The 18,209-nt window shown below is 41.1% G+C and overlaps 1 protein-coding gene across 1 annotated transcript in view; it reads left to right on the top strand.

The window, feature by feature from the left end:
- The first annotated feature begins 2,067 nt into the window (after positions 1-2,067).
- Positions 2,068-18,209, top strand: part of CREB5 (cAMP responsive element binding protein 5) — a 212,932-nt gene continuing 196,790 nt past the window's right edge. The window contains exons 1-3 of the mRNA XM_037387045.1: positions 2,068-2,133; positions 5,357-5,450; positions 14,506-14,627. Of these exons, the coding sequence (XP_037242942.1) occupies positions 2,080-2,133; positions 5,357-5,450; positions 14,506-14,627 (270 nt within the window). The 5' untranslated portion in view covers positions 2,068-2,079. The remainder of the gene's footprint in view (positions 2,134-5,356; positions 5,451-14,505; positions 14,628-18,209) is intronic.

The following is an 18,209-nucleotide window of genomic DNA, read 5'->3' as shown; positions in this document are numbered from 1 at the left end:
TCTGTGAAAAGGTCCTTAGGAAAGGCAACATCCCGGGTCACATCCTGTAAATAGAGTTGAATTTGAAAATCAGAGTTAGCTGGAGGTTTTAGTTTTGTTTTTGCAGGGGTTTGTTTGTTTAGTCAGTTATCTCTATGCTGCTGTTTTTTTTTCAGACAGGATAACGTAATTCAGAGCATTTTTATTGCTTCACCTCTGAAGAGCTTGTCTATGCACAGTCTGGAACCGAAATAACTGAAATTAGAAGTAATTTAACACCTTTAGTTATTTTAGTATGAGCCTTTATGTGAACATACTCTTTCATTTCTGATTATGAGTATCCTATTTCAGGTTAACATAGCTGTAAGTTAAATCAAAACAGGATATGAATAATTTTAAAGGAGTAGATTAGGCACAATTTTAGTTATTTCTGTTCTAGCCTTGTGTAGATAGATAGATTAGTCCTGCGTTAGGGTCTTTCTTGACACCTGACTATATTTGGTGCAATAAATCACTTGTCTCAGGCCAGTTGTTGGTAGAGATGTCCACATCAAGAAAATCAGTTGATTATCACCTTTAAGAGACAGTGACCCTGTGGGGGTTAAAGGGCAAATAAAAATATAAATTTTTCACTTCTGGAGGCTGCTTCTGGGAGTCAGTGGAGTCAGGTACAGGATACTCTGCTGCCTTTTTTATTTCTTGGGTTTTTTTAGGTCACAAGTAGGAAAATATCCCATCAGGCTAATGCTGTCCACTAGAATGAATTTTCATTAAAAAGAAAATGTTATCATCCAAAAGTTTGGGGTGTTTTTTTTTTGAGAACTTAGGGCACTGAAAATAATTGCTGTTTAGTACAGGTCTGGCTGATGTTCAGGTTAGCAGTGTATTTATTGTTTGCAGGGGTTGGTAGCACCTCTTTGAAAGTAAAGCTTTTCTAACAACAGGTCCGAGTGTGATAGAGATATTCCTGATAATAGGAAGCAATGAATTGTAGTTGTAAAAAATGAAAACATGGTTGAGTCACCTTAGCACTTGTCCTTCTGCAGATTTGTGTGGTTTTAAAATCAAATCCTGCTTCTCCATCAAGGCATTACTCTTTGTTTTATGAAAAAATGACACAAACACAACTCAAGTATTTGTCTAAGTGGGGCTGCAGTGAGGCTGAATTTTAAGGGATTTAAGGCACAGTTGTAAGCAGAAGTCGTATGTTGTGCTTTAAGGTGGGCCAGCTGCTACATTCTAGCTTGTAACACCAGTTGTACCAACAGGCTCGAAACACTTCTGGAAGAATTGACTTATTTATGTCCTAGACTGTTATGAAAAAATGGTATTTTTTTTTTATGCTGGTCAGGGATACTGCCATTCTAATGACCCGAATTCAACTGCTTACAGTGTTCTGAGGGTGAATGTTTCCTCCTTCAGTTTTCTTTGAGAGCTGGGAGCTCCCCCCCAGGCTTTAGTTCAAGGTTACAGGGCTGGAACTGCTGGGGGGAAGCTGCAGTTTTAGGCAGAACTTCACTTTGCAAGCTCCCGAGGACCTAGCTGACCTTTTAAAGGATGGGGATGCAGAATTATCTTATGTGTATAGAGAGCATGTATGTAGTGTATTTAAGTTACTAATATCAAACAGCATGGATGAAGAACTTCAAAACGTGGGTTCTTTCTCAGAAGTAACCTAGACGTCTGGTTTTAATGTTGTTCAGCAGGAACTGAAGGAGGAAAGGTAAAAACCCTTAATTCAAGATTTTTCTGCGCAGACACGGTCTTATCTAATAACAATAGTGAACATATGCTTTTTTCTGAGGCAGACTTCTGCTGTGAAAGCTTAATGTTTTTTTTTTTTTTCTTCCTTCAAAGTAAATATGTGCTTTAGGAAGGAGTAATAAGAACTTAGACTGTAGGGAGCCTGCTGAATACTAGCAAATTTAGTGCTTTGAGGATGAAAACTCTGTTCTGGTCTGTTTTGGGAGTTTGACATGAAAGCACAAACTGTGACGATTGTATGTTGCATGTACGTGTGAAGTTTAGAACGTATATATTCATAGGTTCCCTTTCTTTCCCCCTCCCCCTTTTAACATGTAGATTTATGAGGAATCAAAGATGAACTTGGAGCAGGAGAGGCCTTTTGTCTGCAGTGCCCCAGGCTGCTCACAGGTGAGTGGAGTCAGCGGTGATATTAATTGAGTCCTCAGCACTAGCTCTGGCTTGTATAATGCCTCCTCATATATTAACACATGTCTAATAATAATATGTGTGTTTTTTGGTTTTGTTGTTCTTTAAGTCTTCCCCCGCTCAATTCCCTGCTTAACCCCACAAGATGTTATTACAAAATATTTAAAGCAAACACAACAGACTCTCAAAAGTGAGTTGATAAAAGTGCTTCTCAAGCTGCTTCTGTGCCTTCCCTCATGCCCAAGCCTAATGCAATGTTTCAAACCAGGTATTGCAAATTCCTTCAGTGGCTAGCGAGAGAGGACACACGAGGCAGGACACATTTGCCTGTCTTCTGCTTAGATGTATGATGGAATATATTATGATTCCTACCGGATGTGGTAACCCTCCTGATTTTTTTTTTTAATTATTAATTTATTACTTAAATACAATGATACACTGTTAGCTTTTTGGTTTGGTTTGGGTTTGGGTTTTTTTTTGGTTTTTTTTTACATTTTTAAGACATCTTCCTACTAAAAACTCTCTATAGAAAATGCAGCCTGTAGATGGATTCTGCCCCAGGATGTAGATCTGGGATTCCTGTTGACTGGTGATCTGCCATGTGTCTCTGAGGGTATAATCTGACCTGTAACACTGTACAGATGTTTAATGTAACATAAACAGATGTTTAATGATCTTAAACCCCCCTGAAATATCAAGGATTTTACCTGCTGAGGTTTTTGAATTTGGATTGATGTGTTTTTTTCAATGATTTTGCAGTGGTGAGGGAAGATCCCCCCTATGCAGCGATGAGGGAAGTTCCATGTGTGGCTCTTCCAACCCTGATTTGGTTTAGTGACAAGAGTTTGTGAGTAAAATCTTCAGGCAAGGGCATCATTTGGGCTTTTGCCAGGGGCTTCCTGTATGCATCTCTTTTAAGTGATTTAGCTTCCCCATTTCCGAGAGTCCTCCTCTCTTAATGAGGGTAACATTTCCCTGCTTTAACTGTACGTTGGGAGTTTTCAGATGGCTAACATTTCAGCTGGCTAAAGGACCCTTTAGGTTCTTCTGGTGGAATGATGGGTGACTGTTACTGGAGTGCAGGTGTTGGTTTTGCCAAGAGCTGAAACAGAGAAAGGGAGAAGCCTGGGGTCTGGGTAACAACTGGCTGAGCAGCTTTGCTGTTTCACCAAGTGGGAGCCTTTCTGCGGGTGTCAGAGCGCATCTTTTGGGTTGTCCCTCTGAGTGAGGTTTCGCACTTTAGGTCTCCACATGCAGAATTCAACTTTCACCGTTCTGTCACAGAGGTAGAATGAAAGTATCCGAGTTTTGAGGTCAAATTTTATTTACTTTTTGGTTGAATCTTAAAACTAACTTCCTCTCAGATCAGTGGACTTTTTCATGTTAGATATTAAGTCATTTCCTCAGTGGAGGAGAAGCTGATCCAAAGAGGCCCATTTAGATGTTCAGAGAGCAGGCTGGGTTGTATGCTGTTACAGTTTGGAAAGACAAGCAGTGTAGGTGTGACTTCATCTTAAAATAAATTTAATTTCCCATTTCAAAGTCTGATCTCCATTTATCGTAAATGAGGACTTGACAGAAGTGGACAGCGTAGCGCTGCTGTCCAGCTAAGCTGTCGGGGGACCAGTGCAGATCTGCGTGGGGTGCTGAGGGAGCTGGCCTTCTGCACCAGGAAGAAAGTAGACTTAAAAAAAGACAGAGGGAGAAGTCTGAGGTGGAGGAATAGCTTCTCTTCAGATGCCCCATGTCCTCTTCAAGCTGGCTGATTTCACCCTGAAGACAGAGCGTGGCATCCACGGTGAAAAATCCATTTCCACAAGAACAAAATGTGGGGTTCCCCTCCCCTCCCCCACCCGTGCAATTTCATTGAGCAAGGGCTTTCACATACTCCCTTTGTTCTTCACATAAGTTTCTAGTGCTGCATTTCTTCCAGATGAGTAAGCAATGAACCAGGATTTCACAGTGAGGAAAAGGTCTCTGGGATTTTTTTTTTTTCCAGAGAATTCATTCCCATTATTTATGCTGCTTTGTCTATGGGCTTAGAGAGATTCTCAGAAGGTGTAATGTGCTGCAACTATTTATACCATAGCCACAAGCAAAGTCACTTGGCCAAGAATATACAGCGTTGAAAGCATTAAGTCACTTTAACTCTGTTGTTGCCAGTTTTTTATAGTCTCTTATGTACCTGTTGCTTTAAAAATCTGATTTTTAAATTTATTTTTTTTTCCTCAAGCCTTGGTGATACAACTTTTGGCCTTTGCTAGTCCTGAAATAACCCAGTTAAAACTGGGTATGTAGCAAAGGTCTGTGTATGCACCTTCTGGGGAAGGAAACTTAACAGCAGCAGTCTGCTTTCTGAGCCCAAGTGTACAAGTGGTTGAACATTTATTCAAGCTTGTCTCTTCTTTGACTTGCTCAAAAGAAGCTATTTGTTGTAGAAGTCTGTTATCAGACTGTAAAACAAACTTATCACACTGATTGTTTCTTACAAAGCACGTCTCTCCACCTTCTCTGCTTGACAAAGGAAAATAATTTAATTTAGTATCATGAAGGGTAATAAATAGTTGTTACATGCTGAGCACCATTGCATTGCCACTTTGAATTAAGTAAAAGTAGAGGTTTCCAAAATAAAAGGTGCATTTTGCCTGAACACTTTTGGGTAGGGCAAGGCTGGCTTATTTGATTATTTTTATTGCTCTTCAGCAGTCACAGGTTGCAGAAAGACACAAAAGCAGAAAAATCCAGTAAAGTGATTTAAGATACGCTGCATTACTTTGCGTTTGCCGTAGGCTAAGAGTATACACAGCAGCAGTTATCGCAGATCCTCAGGCACGTGGTGACTTGTGAGGCTGTGGTAGCTGGAGTGGCTGTCTGAGACCCTTAGGATCCCAAACTCGGTCTGCAGCATGTTCCAGCAGATGCATGACACCTTACAGTTTGCAACCCCAGAGAGCACTGCAGCAAATACGTTTCGAAGTAGAGTACAGCTATTTGTTATTCATGCTCACTTGCATTTTCAAATATTCTGTTTCCTGTGCCATTTGGACACGTTTCTAACTGGATACATTTCTTTCTTTCTCTCGTTTTTGAAATTCTGTCCAATGCCAAAAGTTTATTAGAGAATTAAATTCTTCTCTTTTTTTTTTTTTCCTTTTTTTTCCCCCCCTCTCTTCTTCCTCTCTCTCTCCCTGTGTTTGCCTGACAGCGTTTTCCAACAGAGGATCATCTGATGATTCACAGGCACAAACATGAAATGACTTTGAAGTTCCCTTCAATAAAAACAGATAATATGTTATCAGGTAAGAAGACACAAATTCAAGAGTCAAGATAACTATTCAGATGATGTTGAAAGCATGACTCCTACCAGAACGCTAATGCCAAAATACCTCCAAGACTGGTTTTTAAAAGCCCAGCTCCAATTAAATAATAAGTAGAGATGGAATGAGCTAGAATGCATGTCTTTGAACAAAAAGACAGTTGCCATTCTTATGCCTTCCCACAGATTTGGCATGGGAGGGAGAGGAATTGTTGAACCTCAGCCACGCTGGCAGCTCTGTTGTTGACTCCCATGTCAACATGCCAGGGAGATATCGGCACTCAAGCGCGTGTCACCTGGGAGCCCAGCAGCGAGCGTGTTAATGAAGTGCATTTGTACTGTTCCTATACGACTCACTATTTAAGTTTGACAGGCTCACTTTGGCAACTCTAGCAGGCCACATCATATGAGCCACCTTTATGGTGGCTCAAGAGCTGCCCATTGCGAAAAAACATAACCAGAAAGGTAAACCAACGGGTAATGTCCAGTACTCTTTCTCCCTAAAGGTAACCATCTCTCCCTGCACTTCCCTCATACACAGGGGTTATTTGGTGTTATGTGCAATTGCATCCTTTCGTTTCTTATGGATTTTTTTCTTACATAGTTTTTTCGTACTCTTGTCTGAGTAACCACACATGGGTGGCTTGCTGGCATTCAGTGGGTGTTGGGTAAGGTCAAGCTAGCCCTAATCATACCTCTTCTCTCCTCTCCTGTTCCCTTTCCTATTGTAAATTCCTTGGGCTATAGTAATGGATTACTAAGAACAATATCACTAGGATTTGTCATGTTTTAATGTAATTGTAGAAAAAAAACTATGATGCAAATGCGTGTGTGGATGTTAACCAGTTTGATATTTGTCTTTTGAAATAGGCTTCTTCAAGGTAAATTGTGCCATTTTAGGTGCAACTATATTATGATTAAAGGGTCTCCAGTAGACTAACTCTTTTATGGAGAAACCATTTCCACTTTTATGAAAGTCATAATTGGGTAGCAATGGCTTGCAAATATTTGATTTGTCCTTTTTTTGTTTGTTTGTTTGTTTTTTTGGTGTGTGTGTAATGATGACTTTAGGCACTTGTGAAAAATCGGACAGACCTTGTCCCAAATACAATTTATTTTCCTCTTACACTTGAAAATACCATAGTGGACTAAATTTAGAAAGGAATAGTACACAGCACGTTGAAGAGTAGGGCTTGTAAAGTGCCTGCATGCCGGCTATGCCCGCAGAATCCTGTGTTTGCAAGCATGAGTGAGAAAATGCTGCTTTTGCACTTGGCCTTGTCCTCTGGCAGTGAAACTGCTCAAAGACATCTGTGCTGTGGCCACATTCACCCTGTGCAAGTGCTGGCTTTTGTTACAGCTTTCTGTTTGGCAAGACTTTTGCCCGAGGACAGTTTCTAAGGAGTATATTCCGTCATCAGAAGTCCCCTGAGTAGCTCTGTTTATGTTTGGTAACTTCTATGATTTAGCTGTCCTGCTCCTTCCAATGGGTTGCTTTCCCAGGCTTTGACTGGCTTCCACCACTCCAACCAGTACTGGGGTCCCTAGACATGCAGTTAGCCAACTAAGCATATGGAAATTCAGAATTTCATGGCCATAAAGGCTCCAAGATTGCTTCTGAGGGATGTATTCTTTGTGTTTTGTGTATGGCGATCCTGTGTAGTAAAGACAGAGTAAAAAGCTGCATGTGTTCTGAAAGGCTGTGGCAAATGTGTCTGACTGTAATGGCCTGACAACCTGGTGCTGCTGTGTATTGATTTTTCTTTTTGTGTGTGTTTGGTGGATTTGTTTGGCGTTTTGCAATCCTTAGTTTGGAAGCATCATAGATCATCTACTCTCTGCAGGGAGACATTGAAAAATAGTTGTTTCATTACCCACCAAAACCCTGGGGAAATCTAAATACCTTAAAGTTTAAGATGTTTTATTCTTAGATTTCATAATGAAAAATTAATGATATATGGGGAAAAGAGACAGGTTTTTCTCTTAGACATTTGTCTTCATGTCTTCCTTCTTGGTTTTTTGCATTTTTGCTTATTTGACTTTTTTTTTTATTTTTTTTTTTAAATTGTTCCTGTCATCAGTAGGTTCAAAGAATTGCAGTAGCAATTGCCCTGTAATAAGCCAGGTGCAGTGTTAGTGTGTGGTGTTTTTTTCCCCCTCTTTTTATTAAGCTGCATAGAGGTCAGACTTTCTCCTTTTTTCCAGCATGTTTTATGCTATCTTTTAATGTGTTATATTTGATTCATTCATTATTAGTAATTAGTCATGCAAAATAATGGGCTGTATGCTTTCAGGTAGCCAGTAGAATTATCTGCTCTGTTTCCAGAGATAGCTGATCCCCTGTCTGGGGTCAGTGTAATACCAGTAATATTTAATACACACCAAGCACGTCTTCTATAAACTGTTATTGGAGGCAGGCAGTAAAACTGAGGTGCTGTTGGTTTTGTACCAACACAACATCTCAGAAACTAAGCAAAATACAACTTGGGAAGTAGGAACCTTGTTCCCTGTGTGAAATCTCTGCTGAGGTCTGAAATATCAGTTTGTAAGTGAGAGGTAAAGTTATGTTATATGTAAAGTTATATGTTGTTATGCAGGTGGGGTCAAGTGTTTAACAACCAAGTTGTGTGACCTGATTGAAACTATTGGTACTATGCTGGTTTATCAGGTATGTCCGGCTAAGAGCTTCCTTGTTAGCAGCTAGCTCCAATATATTTTCTTCCATTTTTTTGTGCTGGCTGAAGAAGAAAAGGTTTTATTAAATCTGGTGACTCTTGAACTAATTCAGAGACTCCAGGTACATACATACACTAAATAGTGTTCTGTTCTCTGACTATATAAATGGAAGGGAAGTCTGCTACAGGCATTTCATTAAAATGCAAGTAATCCTTTTGTTGGATAATTTGACATTACAATCTTTTTTCTGTCTTTATAAATTAATGTTATTTGTTCCTTTTTGGGTATGTATTTTATTTTTGTTCGTTAGAAAATCTTGTTATGACTATGGATAGAGAGTCATTGATGGTTTCCATTTCCATCTTTCCTAGCCAAAAAAGAGCTGTTTGAGATAACACAGAATATCTTCTGTAAGTTTTGCATGCTAGTCACCATTGCAGGCAACTTCGTAGTTAGGTTGACTGAAATAGATGTCATGTCTTTGCTGTTGTGCTAAATGAGCATTGCACTGCTTTGAAGCTGTAGTTTGTTGTATGTCAAAGCTTTTTTGTTTTAACACCAAAATATTAATATCCATGGGACAGATTGTTGCCTCCAGGTAAGTAATAAAAGCTGTGTGGAACTGAACTTTGGGCTGGGGACACTGAAATTCCTGTGGTAGGAGATTTGGGAAGGGAAGGAGTGATACTTTATTGTTGTTGGAGGGGGGAAGTCCTTCCAGAAGTGCTGGTAGCAGATGCAGGAGAGGCCAGGATTATCTATATAGAAACCTTATTTCTTCCTGATTCTATTTGCTGAAATGCAGTCCTCTAGATTTTTGGTGGTAAAGCCCACGGTATAGATAGAAACAGTCTTCTCTAATGAAAAACTGTATGTGATAAAGGCAGTGCAAATGTCTTACTTTTCCCAGGAAATGCCTGTGTCGGTGAGGTAACTGATGTCATTCTTGGTTGACTATTTTTTTCTCCTTGTGGTTTACACAGGGAGGTTTATCTAGACATGAATTTTGTGGAGGGCAAAATGATTGGATATAGAGACAAATAATGTCATTCCATTTCTTGTTTGCTTCGGTGTCCCTTGCTTTACTAAATAACGAAATGAGAAGTCTTCTAAAATTCAACTGGTCATGCTCTGAGTGACCAGCAGACATTACGTGTTGTACCCAGTACGTGTACCCCCACAGCAAGTGCAACCAGTGCTTCAAACAGTGCATCTTTATGCAGTGAAGCTCTTGGGAGCCCTTATTGGTGAACCCCTGGGTGAGGGCAGTTCCGCCAGGTATGACTAGGTGCACCTCTTCTTCCATCACTTGCTTGAGGTGTCATGACCTTGAGCTTTTCAGTGTGCTTGGGTAGTAACCTGCCAAATCCATGTAGAGACCTTCTTGACTTTCTCAGGACATTCCTCTTTCCTTGCGGCTGCTTGCTGGGCAGTCCTTCAAATTTCAGCGCTAGCCCTATTACTCTGACTTTGTTATCATTGTATGAAAGTATAACATGAGTAAGTATGTAACTTCAACAGAGCCACAGCTGAACAAGCCAAATGCCTGTTATTACTGCATGTCAGACTAAACATACTTCTTTTAAAAAAAGAAAGATGAAGAATCAAGTTACACACTTTAGAGCTGTGCTGTTAGGTATCTTCTACTGAATCAGAATTCTATTTTTTTTTTCAAAATTAAAGCTTGTTTCACATAACTTTCCTTTGGTTCTCCAGGTGGTTTTTTTTTTGGTTTTTTTTTAACTGGTATCATGCTTTAAAGTTTTCGTTTGTGCTTTGAGGGATGAAACTCTAGGCTCCAAGGTAGTTTTACAAAATGCACTCTGGATGTTTCAAATAAACTATACGGCAAGCTAATGTTGCATTTCCTGAGCTGTTTTTTTGAAAGCCATGCATTGAGACTGTGTCCTTTCTGAGGCTATTATTTCAGTAATTAAGTCGTCCCCCCCAACGAAACAACAACAAAGACACACCCACCCCCCCCCCCCCGCACTACCAGACACGATGAGTATATAATGGAATCTTTTTACTTTACTGAAGAGATTTCAAATTCCTCATTGCCTTACAGTATGCCCTTTGCAGCGAGTCTAGAAAATCAGACATTGAGACAGGTTTTTGAAATGGTCAGCAGCCAAAATCCATTCTGTATATTAGGTTCTGGTTGGAATCTGATGGCTGAGTGCTTCTGAAATCCTCTCCTGTAAGGTACAGTAGGTTAACTTGAGAGCTGCACAGGTGGGACCATTTGATCTTGCTCTGGGGTGTTTGTATTGTCCATTTACATTGTTGAGGTTTATTTAATGTTAAAGTTTCTTGCAGCCTTTCTGGCCATGACTATGTCATCAGAGAGGCTGATTATTCACCTGAATAACAGGCTGAACAAAATATTTATTGCCTAGTCTGAAGCTTGACAGGTTCTGTGCTCAAACAGGTGGTAAAGGTGGGATAGAAATAACTTCCTAAGTAAATATCAGATGATGGGGGTTCACCTGTGAAGTGACAGCTGGCTGGAGGCAGATGCCTCAGAGCATAGTAAACTAGTTCTGGTAGCAGTTGGGAACGGAAAGATTTTTTACACATTGAACAACGGGGCTGTTGGGATGGCCGGTCAGTGTAACAGCCAGATAACGAGGTTTAACCCGGACAGACCGGTATCCCGAGCTGACCAGTTCACAATGCAGCTTGCAACATTAAAGTCCTGGGTTGCATGGATAGCAGTGTGCCTGCAGGACAGCTTCCTACGTAGCGTGCCTCCTCGGCAGGAGTGCTGGGTGGTGCTAACTCTGTGTTTCGGTCCAGATGGGTCTGGCACATCGGTTGCTGAAGTACAACAAACCAGAGCCCCGTTCTCCGTGAGCCTGCAATAGCTGTGGGCGCTGGCGATAGCAACAAAAGGTTTGTTTGTACCAACGGGGAACAGTGAGGTCAGGCGCAAGCTGTTGGAACTATTAATGCATTTTTAAGTGCTGAGAATTAGGAGTATATTATTAATTCTGGGAGACCTGAATGTGTAACGTTAGGGTCCCCTTTGTGATCCTGTTCCCAATTAAAACACAAAGACTCGCCTAATCTAGGTCAAATGATTACTGCGGTGTTGAGAGTAGTATCTTCTCCTAGTTTGCCCACCTCCCGAGAGAGAACCGGTGTTTTGCAGAGGCAGAGTAGTTGGTTGCTTTGGGAGCAAAGTAAGCCTACTGGACTTGGTAGCCCTAAAGTCCTGAAATCAGTGAGTGCAGTGCATGTGGAATGTAACTACTATACAGTGTAAAGTCTCTGTTTTAAAGTCTGGGTCTTTATCAGTTCTGCTCTCATACCAACACAGAGGTTTTGTGGACTTCAGGTTTCCATGAATGTTGAAGGATGAAGTATTACAAGGTAGAAAGGCAGCTCTTGTTTTACATCTGGCTGAGCTGGCTTCCAGAAGGTCTGTGAATGGGTGGTTGGTGGTGTCCCCTTCCCAGCTGGGGTGAGAGCCAGGGGCTGTCTGTTTTAACAAAATCTTGTGAATTCCTGCCGGTGGGATTTCTGGATCACAGAAACTACTGTAACTGTATGGGGAGACTGAGGTAGTAATTTAAGATCACTATGTCAATATGTAGGTGGTGTAAATAATGTCATTAATCTATCAGTTTTGATGCTTTTATATAATAAACTAGTTAATCGGAAAGATCAACTGTTGGCAATGCATTTGATTATCTCAGACTGCTTTTGGTGCAGAAGATACATTTAAGCATGTTTACAGAAAAGCTTTTTGTTTTGAGGCCTTTGTGCATTTGAAGTCACATTCTTGCTCTGGGTTTGCTTGTTTTTACTCTTAAAATGAGTTTACTTCACTGAGATAACTTTTTTGTGTGTCTGTCGGTCTGACATTCATGGAATAGATGCTGAACAGATTGGGAACTTCAGCTGCAAGTGCCTGATCACCACCTTGTTACCCATTAAGTTGCCCCGACCTCTTGTAGCCTGTTGTAGTAATGGCTGATTGCTGGCTCAGCTGCGTACCTTGATGGAAAATAACAAGACTTTGTTTATGTTAGCGTGTTCTCTTCTGCCCTGGCCCACAAATTTTGGGCTCAAGCAACTGAAAAATAACTTAGGATTTTTGATGTTAGTGAAAAGCAGCTTCTTTATGAAACCCTAGTTTCTAATCTTGGTCATGAAATTGATACCTTGCTTATTTGATAGGTATATACCACTTGTAAAAATAAAACATTTCCTGTGTTTGCCTCCCCTTCAAAGACTAACATGCCCTTTATGTCCAGGAAGGGTTGGCAACAATTATCTCTGTTTTTCTTTAAAGCACTTGTGTTGTTCTCTAACATAATGTTTAATACCTTTTGGAAATAAAATCTAGTTCTCCTGCTTTTTCAGTGCACTTCGTTTCCAGTGCAACTCCATTTCAAGGGCCAAAGACAACCCTGGTGTAAATCTACTGAGTTCCGTGAGGTTACCCTTGAGATTAGTTTGGCACTACTTATTTAGGACATGGACCTGCGAAGTACTGAGTGTACTCAGCTCCCATCAGTGTCAGCACCTCATTGACTCAGCTCCTCGTGCTGAGTTCTTGCAAGATTATTGGAAAGTCTTATGTTTCTGACTCTGGTAATGCGGTAGTTAGCTGTGAAAACTAATAGATAAATATGTGTGCATTCCCAAACACTTGAGTTTTGTTTCCTTTAGGCTCGCCATAGGATGCTCAAGCCAAAAGAAATAAAGCAGCATTTTAACTTTAAGGACTTGCTTTTTGTGTTACATCAACACGTTGCATCAGAAATATAAATGCAAACAAGTGTGTTTGCCCTTGGATTACTTGAGAAGGTCAAACCTGTAGGACCACACCTTACACAGGTGGAAATTGGCTTCAACTGGCTTTATAATGGAGGAAGCTGATCCTCCCCCTCAGTTTCCAAGTGAAAGCTGCATTTTCTTTTGTATGTGTTGGTTTTTGTGCTGCCTTTTGTTTAGGGGTTTCTGTCTGTTTCTATGCTGATTGTGTAAAGTCCATTGTAGCTGGTAACTGCTCCCTGTGAGGGGAGAGTATTAGAACCGGAGCCAATTTAGCTAGGTGCAAGAAACCAGATTTTTCTTCCAGAACTCACTGAAGTGGGAAGCTTTTTTTCTGAGGTCAGAATTGGCCCAGTATGGGCAACTGGGATTAGTATGACAGAGTTTTCATTCTTTAAAGAATGAATCTCAAACAATAGGGTAGTTGTCAATGACTATGCAGAAGACTATTTTTGAAGAGAGTGAGCCCAGTCTTTCCATAAAATTAGGTACAAAGCAGCTCGAGCTGGAATGGGGACTTGGGAAGAAGAAACTAACATTCAAGAGAGGATTTTTTTTTTTTAATTACTTTTATTTTTAAAAGTGTGTAAAGCCGGTAGGACCATATGGCGTCTCTCCTGCTTTTGCTAGTAGGGTTCTGTATTGTACTGTTGAGGGGGAGATGGGGAAGCTGATGTGGGACAGTTCAGAACTTGCCTCAGAATGAACGGAGGTGCCGTAGCGCTGACCTTTGAGCAGTCGTTTGTGCCCAGGTTTGGGCTGGATTTGTCACTTCCTGAAGAAAGACTAGCCAAGGTCATCACTGAAACTCCAGTCTGCAGGGCAATTTAGCTCGTCTGTCTTGGAGGTTTTGGGAAATGCGGCTGAAAACTGTGTACCTTCTTGAGTCCCTCCTGCCTGTGCCATTAAAGAGAATCCTGTCCTTCCCTGAATTATTTCCGAGAGGGCAAAAAATTTCTAGAGCTGAAGCATGTATTACAAATCATTTGACTCCAAATCTTGTGGTTTATATGTATTATCAATACTTTTAGGTCTAAACCACATAAGGATGCTTCTTTGTGGACAAATTTTAATGTTTCATAGCTTTTCCAAATGTCCTTTTGCTCCTTCAAAAATTGGTTAGGAGCAGACCTTCTCACTATGGCTGTGTGTTTTGCAACCTGTGTATGTTTGAGGTGGTTTTCAAGCACTCAGAGGTGTTAACTAGTGTGTACCTGCAGCGGTTACCTGTGTGCTGTGATGTAAATGTGCACGACGATCCGCACTGTGCGTGGTTTTGCACACGCATGTTATTGGTGGTGTGGGCAGTTGCCGTGTCCGTTTGCACATGTTAAGGACATGCACTTGTGTTTCGTGCCCTGTGAAAACCTGGCCTCTCGCCTTCCTGGTGGGATGGGGGCTGCCGCCTGGGCTTGGACACTTGGCAAACACTGCCTGTCTGCAATGCCTAGCGCTGAAATTCAGTGCTGTGTGGTTTGTTTTTAGTGATGGCGTGGTAGGGGTGGGAAGGTACAGAGGCGTTAGCTAGAAACTCTTTTCCTGGAAGACTACTAAATTATTTCTTGTCGTATTCTCAGATCAGACTCCTACACCAACACGCTTTCTGAAGAACTGTGAAGAAGTGGGCCTCTTCAACGACATCGATTGCTCCCTAGAGCACGAATTTAGGAAGGCACAAGAAGAAGAGAACAACAAAAGAGTGAGTGTGAGCACACTGAACCCTTCCTCCCCTTTTGGTTCCTTGAGACATTGAAGAACACCGCGTGAAAGTATATTGAGCTCTACTACCTGGTGGTAACCTTTTGGTTAGAAACTAGGTGGCACTGTAAGTTGCGACATGCTTTTTAAACTGTCGGAACAGTTGAAAAAAATAAAGCCCCCAAACCAACAGAAAACCAGCATTACATTTCTAAAAGTGTGTAACTGTTTGCCAGGGGTTGATTCAAAGTTTCTGCTTTGAAGTAAACTATAACACAAGCCACACACCTCTCGAGGGAGAGGCTCGGGAAAATTGTATCATCTTCGAAGTGAGGATTGCAAACTTGCTCAAATATGTTACAGGGAAGAGGCATTTACTTAAAAAAAAATAAAAAAAATTGGTTTTTCCTCCACAACATGATGGGATTTTCTTGTCGTCATTACCAGCTTTATCATGTTTCTGTTTTACTCATTAAGTATTCATGTTGAAGGGGAAAACTTTAACTTGCAGTACCTGGCAGATACTGTATCCCATTTTCAATTAGTATTGTTTTGCACTCAGTATTCATAAGTTTTGGTTGAATTATATAGGCCACTTTGTATGGGATTAAGCGTACTCCTGTGCTTAAAGGTTGTTGAGAGTGTTTTGAGGGATCCTAAAGAGCTGTTCAGATTTTTCAAGGAATTGTAGAAGAGCTTAATGCTTTAAGAAGCCAGCAAAAGGTAATGCATGAAATTTTAACTTTTCACATAAGATCCAAATTTCTGGTTGCTTCTGAAAACTTAAAGACACGAGTAATGTGGGGCTTTCTGCAGTGTTGCTCTCTGCAGCCCTCTGACAACCTGCCCAATGCTCCCCCTTCACAACGTTGCCTTTTGTGCCTGTGTTCTCCCCTCTTCTGTTTCTGCAGCTCTCGGAAATGCTTGTGTAATGTGTCCCCTGCCTTTTTCTTAGTTCTCACAGTATTCTCTGTTTGTCTAATCTGAACATTAACTGGGACAATGGACTAGGAGAAGGCAGCCACAAAGCAGCTACCGTGCTAAAGCCAGAGGGCACTTCTCCTTAGCTTGCTTCAGCATTATTTTGCCTTTCAGCGTGTCTGTGCATCCAGTTGCAATGGCTTCCTCTATAGGTACTCTTTCTCATAGCCGCTGTACTGTGTCATTTGCTTTGCCTGTTGGTGATTGCCGTCCAACTCAACATCCATAAGTGTGAGGCATATGTGTGTCGCTGGGGCTCGTGAAATCTGGAGGTAGCAGCATTTAGGGGTCTTGAGGTCTACAAAGTAAAGGCCTAAGAGGGCTTTTTGGGAAGAAGAAAAAGAAGAAGAAAAAAAAAAAAAGAGGTAAAGCTGATTGCTGAGGTGCAGAATGGGAGATGAGGCTTGTAGGAAGAAGATGGGAAGGGAATCTAGGAGATGTTTGGTTTTGGCTTATGGGGAAGGGAGTCTAGGGATGGTTTATTTGTGGCTTATAAGGAAAAAGACTGGGACAGATAAAGGAGAAGAGGAGAGAGGCTGCAGTATGGTATATGCTGAGCAAGGAAAAAAAGTATCCAATGTGAGAGAGCCCAGGTTTTGGTCAAGGATTGGGAAAAGAGCCCAGACTGACCCCTACAGCTTTGTGTGCAGGATGAATGTTAGGGAACAGGATGAATGTTAGGGAACAGGAACATGTAATGAGATAAATGTGTCTACTTTTAGATTTAACTTCTTAAAATTTTGTGTCTTAGGTGCTGCAGAGGGGAGTCTTAGCCAGTATTAAGGGGAACGTTTCTGCACGTTTCTACTTCTTTGTGAATTACAGGATTCTCCCTGGATGGTGTTTAATTTGCAGGAGTAGGAGATGAAGCAAGACCTACTCATGCGGATGTCTGTGCAGCTAGCCACAGATCGCAATGTGTGATGCTGCAGAATCCCTTTCAGTTTACAAGGGGCAGTTGCACAATCTTGATTAAAAACCTAGACAAGGGCATCAAGTTACCTGGTATTTCCAGTTGTTTACCTGCCTTTTGGAAGTCTTATTCTGCCCTTCTCCTACAGCCCCTGCAGCTGCCATTGGGGATCTCCAGGGAGTAAATGAGTGATGGGGAGAGGGAAATAATAATAATTAAAAAAAAAAAAAAAGAGGGGGTGAAAAAAAAAAAAAAAGAGTGGGGTGGCAAAAGTCCCACTAGCTAGCTAACCTGTAACATTTGCTCTGTGTTTCCAATTAGTCTGCTGTATGTTCATTCTTGCATTACCAACTGACTGTCAGATGGGGATCTGATGCGGCTTTATACGAATGCGAGAGACAAAGGCCACAGCAGAAAGGGACTCCTCAGGCTGCAGCTATCGCTGACAAAATGCTTCTACCAGCCTGTCCCTGGAATATGAGTGCAATGCAGCACTGTTCTAATGGACCTACCAATACTTGGAGAGTAAGACTAGATGCATGGAAATCTTAGGGCTCAGAAAAGTCTTCTGAAAATATTCTTGGCCGTGTTAATTTCTTTGGACTCTGAAAGAAATTGTTTTGTTTTTTTTTAGTATATCACTGTGGCTTAGCACACAGCTTGACACTGAAATCTTATAAGAGAAAAGCACTGGTGTTTTTTTTACCTCCTTGAGAGTCATAATTTGAAAACTCAAAGAATACAGTTCAATTAGCCACATTCTTTCTTTTTTCTTTTTTCTCTTTCTCTTTTTTCCTTTTTTTTCCTTCTTTTTTTATTATTTTTTTTCTCCTCTTCTGAGCAGCAGTCTGTGGATCATCCATGAGAGTTTGTTGTGATTAAGCTGGTTATGTGGACTAGTGACATTCCAAATTAGCTGTGAAGCACTGAGTGCACACTTTTAGGAACACCATGTGTAACTTTTTTTTGTAAAGGTAATATTGAGGGGAAAGCACTTGCATTAATATCCCAGCTGCTCATCAAAGAACAAATCACTTAACATCTTTCTGCCATAGTTGCTCATGTGTAAAGTGGGAATAGTATCTCTTTCTGCCTCCCTGTTGTGGTTTAACCCCAGCCAACAACTAAATACTATGCAGCCGCTTGCTCACTCCCCCATACCTGCCCCAGTGGGATGGGGAGGAGAATCAGAAAAAAGGTAAAACCTGTGGGTTGAGATAAGAAAAGTTTAATAATTGCAATAAAGTTAAAAAAAAAATAATAAATGTAACAATAATAACAGCAATAATGATTGTAATGAAGAGGAGAGGGAGAGTGATGAATAAAATCCAAGGGAAAAACCCCAACCCAAACCCAACCCCACCAAACCAGTGATGCGCAATACAATTTCTCACCACCTGCTGACCAATGCGCAGCCAGTCCCTGAGCAGTGCTCAGCCACTCCAGGTCAACTCCCCCCAGTTTATATACTGAGCATAACAGTATATATCCCTTTGGCCAGTTCAGGTCAGCTGTCCTGGCTCTGCTCCCTCGCGGCTTCTTGTGCAGCTCTCACTGGCAGAGCACGCGAAACCGAAAAGTCCTTGACTTCAGCGTAAGCACTACTTAGCAACAACTGAAACATCACTGTGTTATCAACATTTTTCTCATGCTAAATCTAAACCACAGCACTGTATCTGCTACTAAGAA

This window comes from Falco rusticolus, chromosome 4, assembly GCF_015220075.1.
Source record: "Falco rusticolus isolate bFalRus1 chromosome 4, bFalRus1.pri, whole genome shotgun sequence".
NCBI lineage: Eukaryota > Metazoa > Chordata > Aves > Falconiformes > Falconidae > Falco > Falco rusticolus.
The sequence above is the reverse complement of the archived record's forward strand: the minus strand, read 5'-3'. Positions and strand labels throughout refer to the sequence as shown.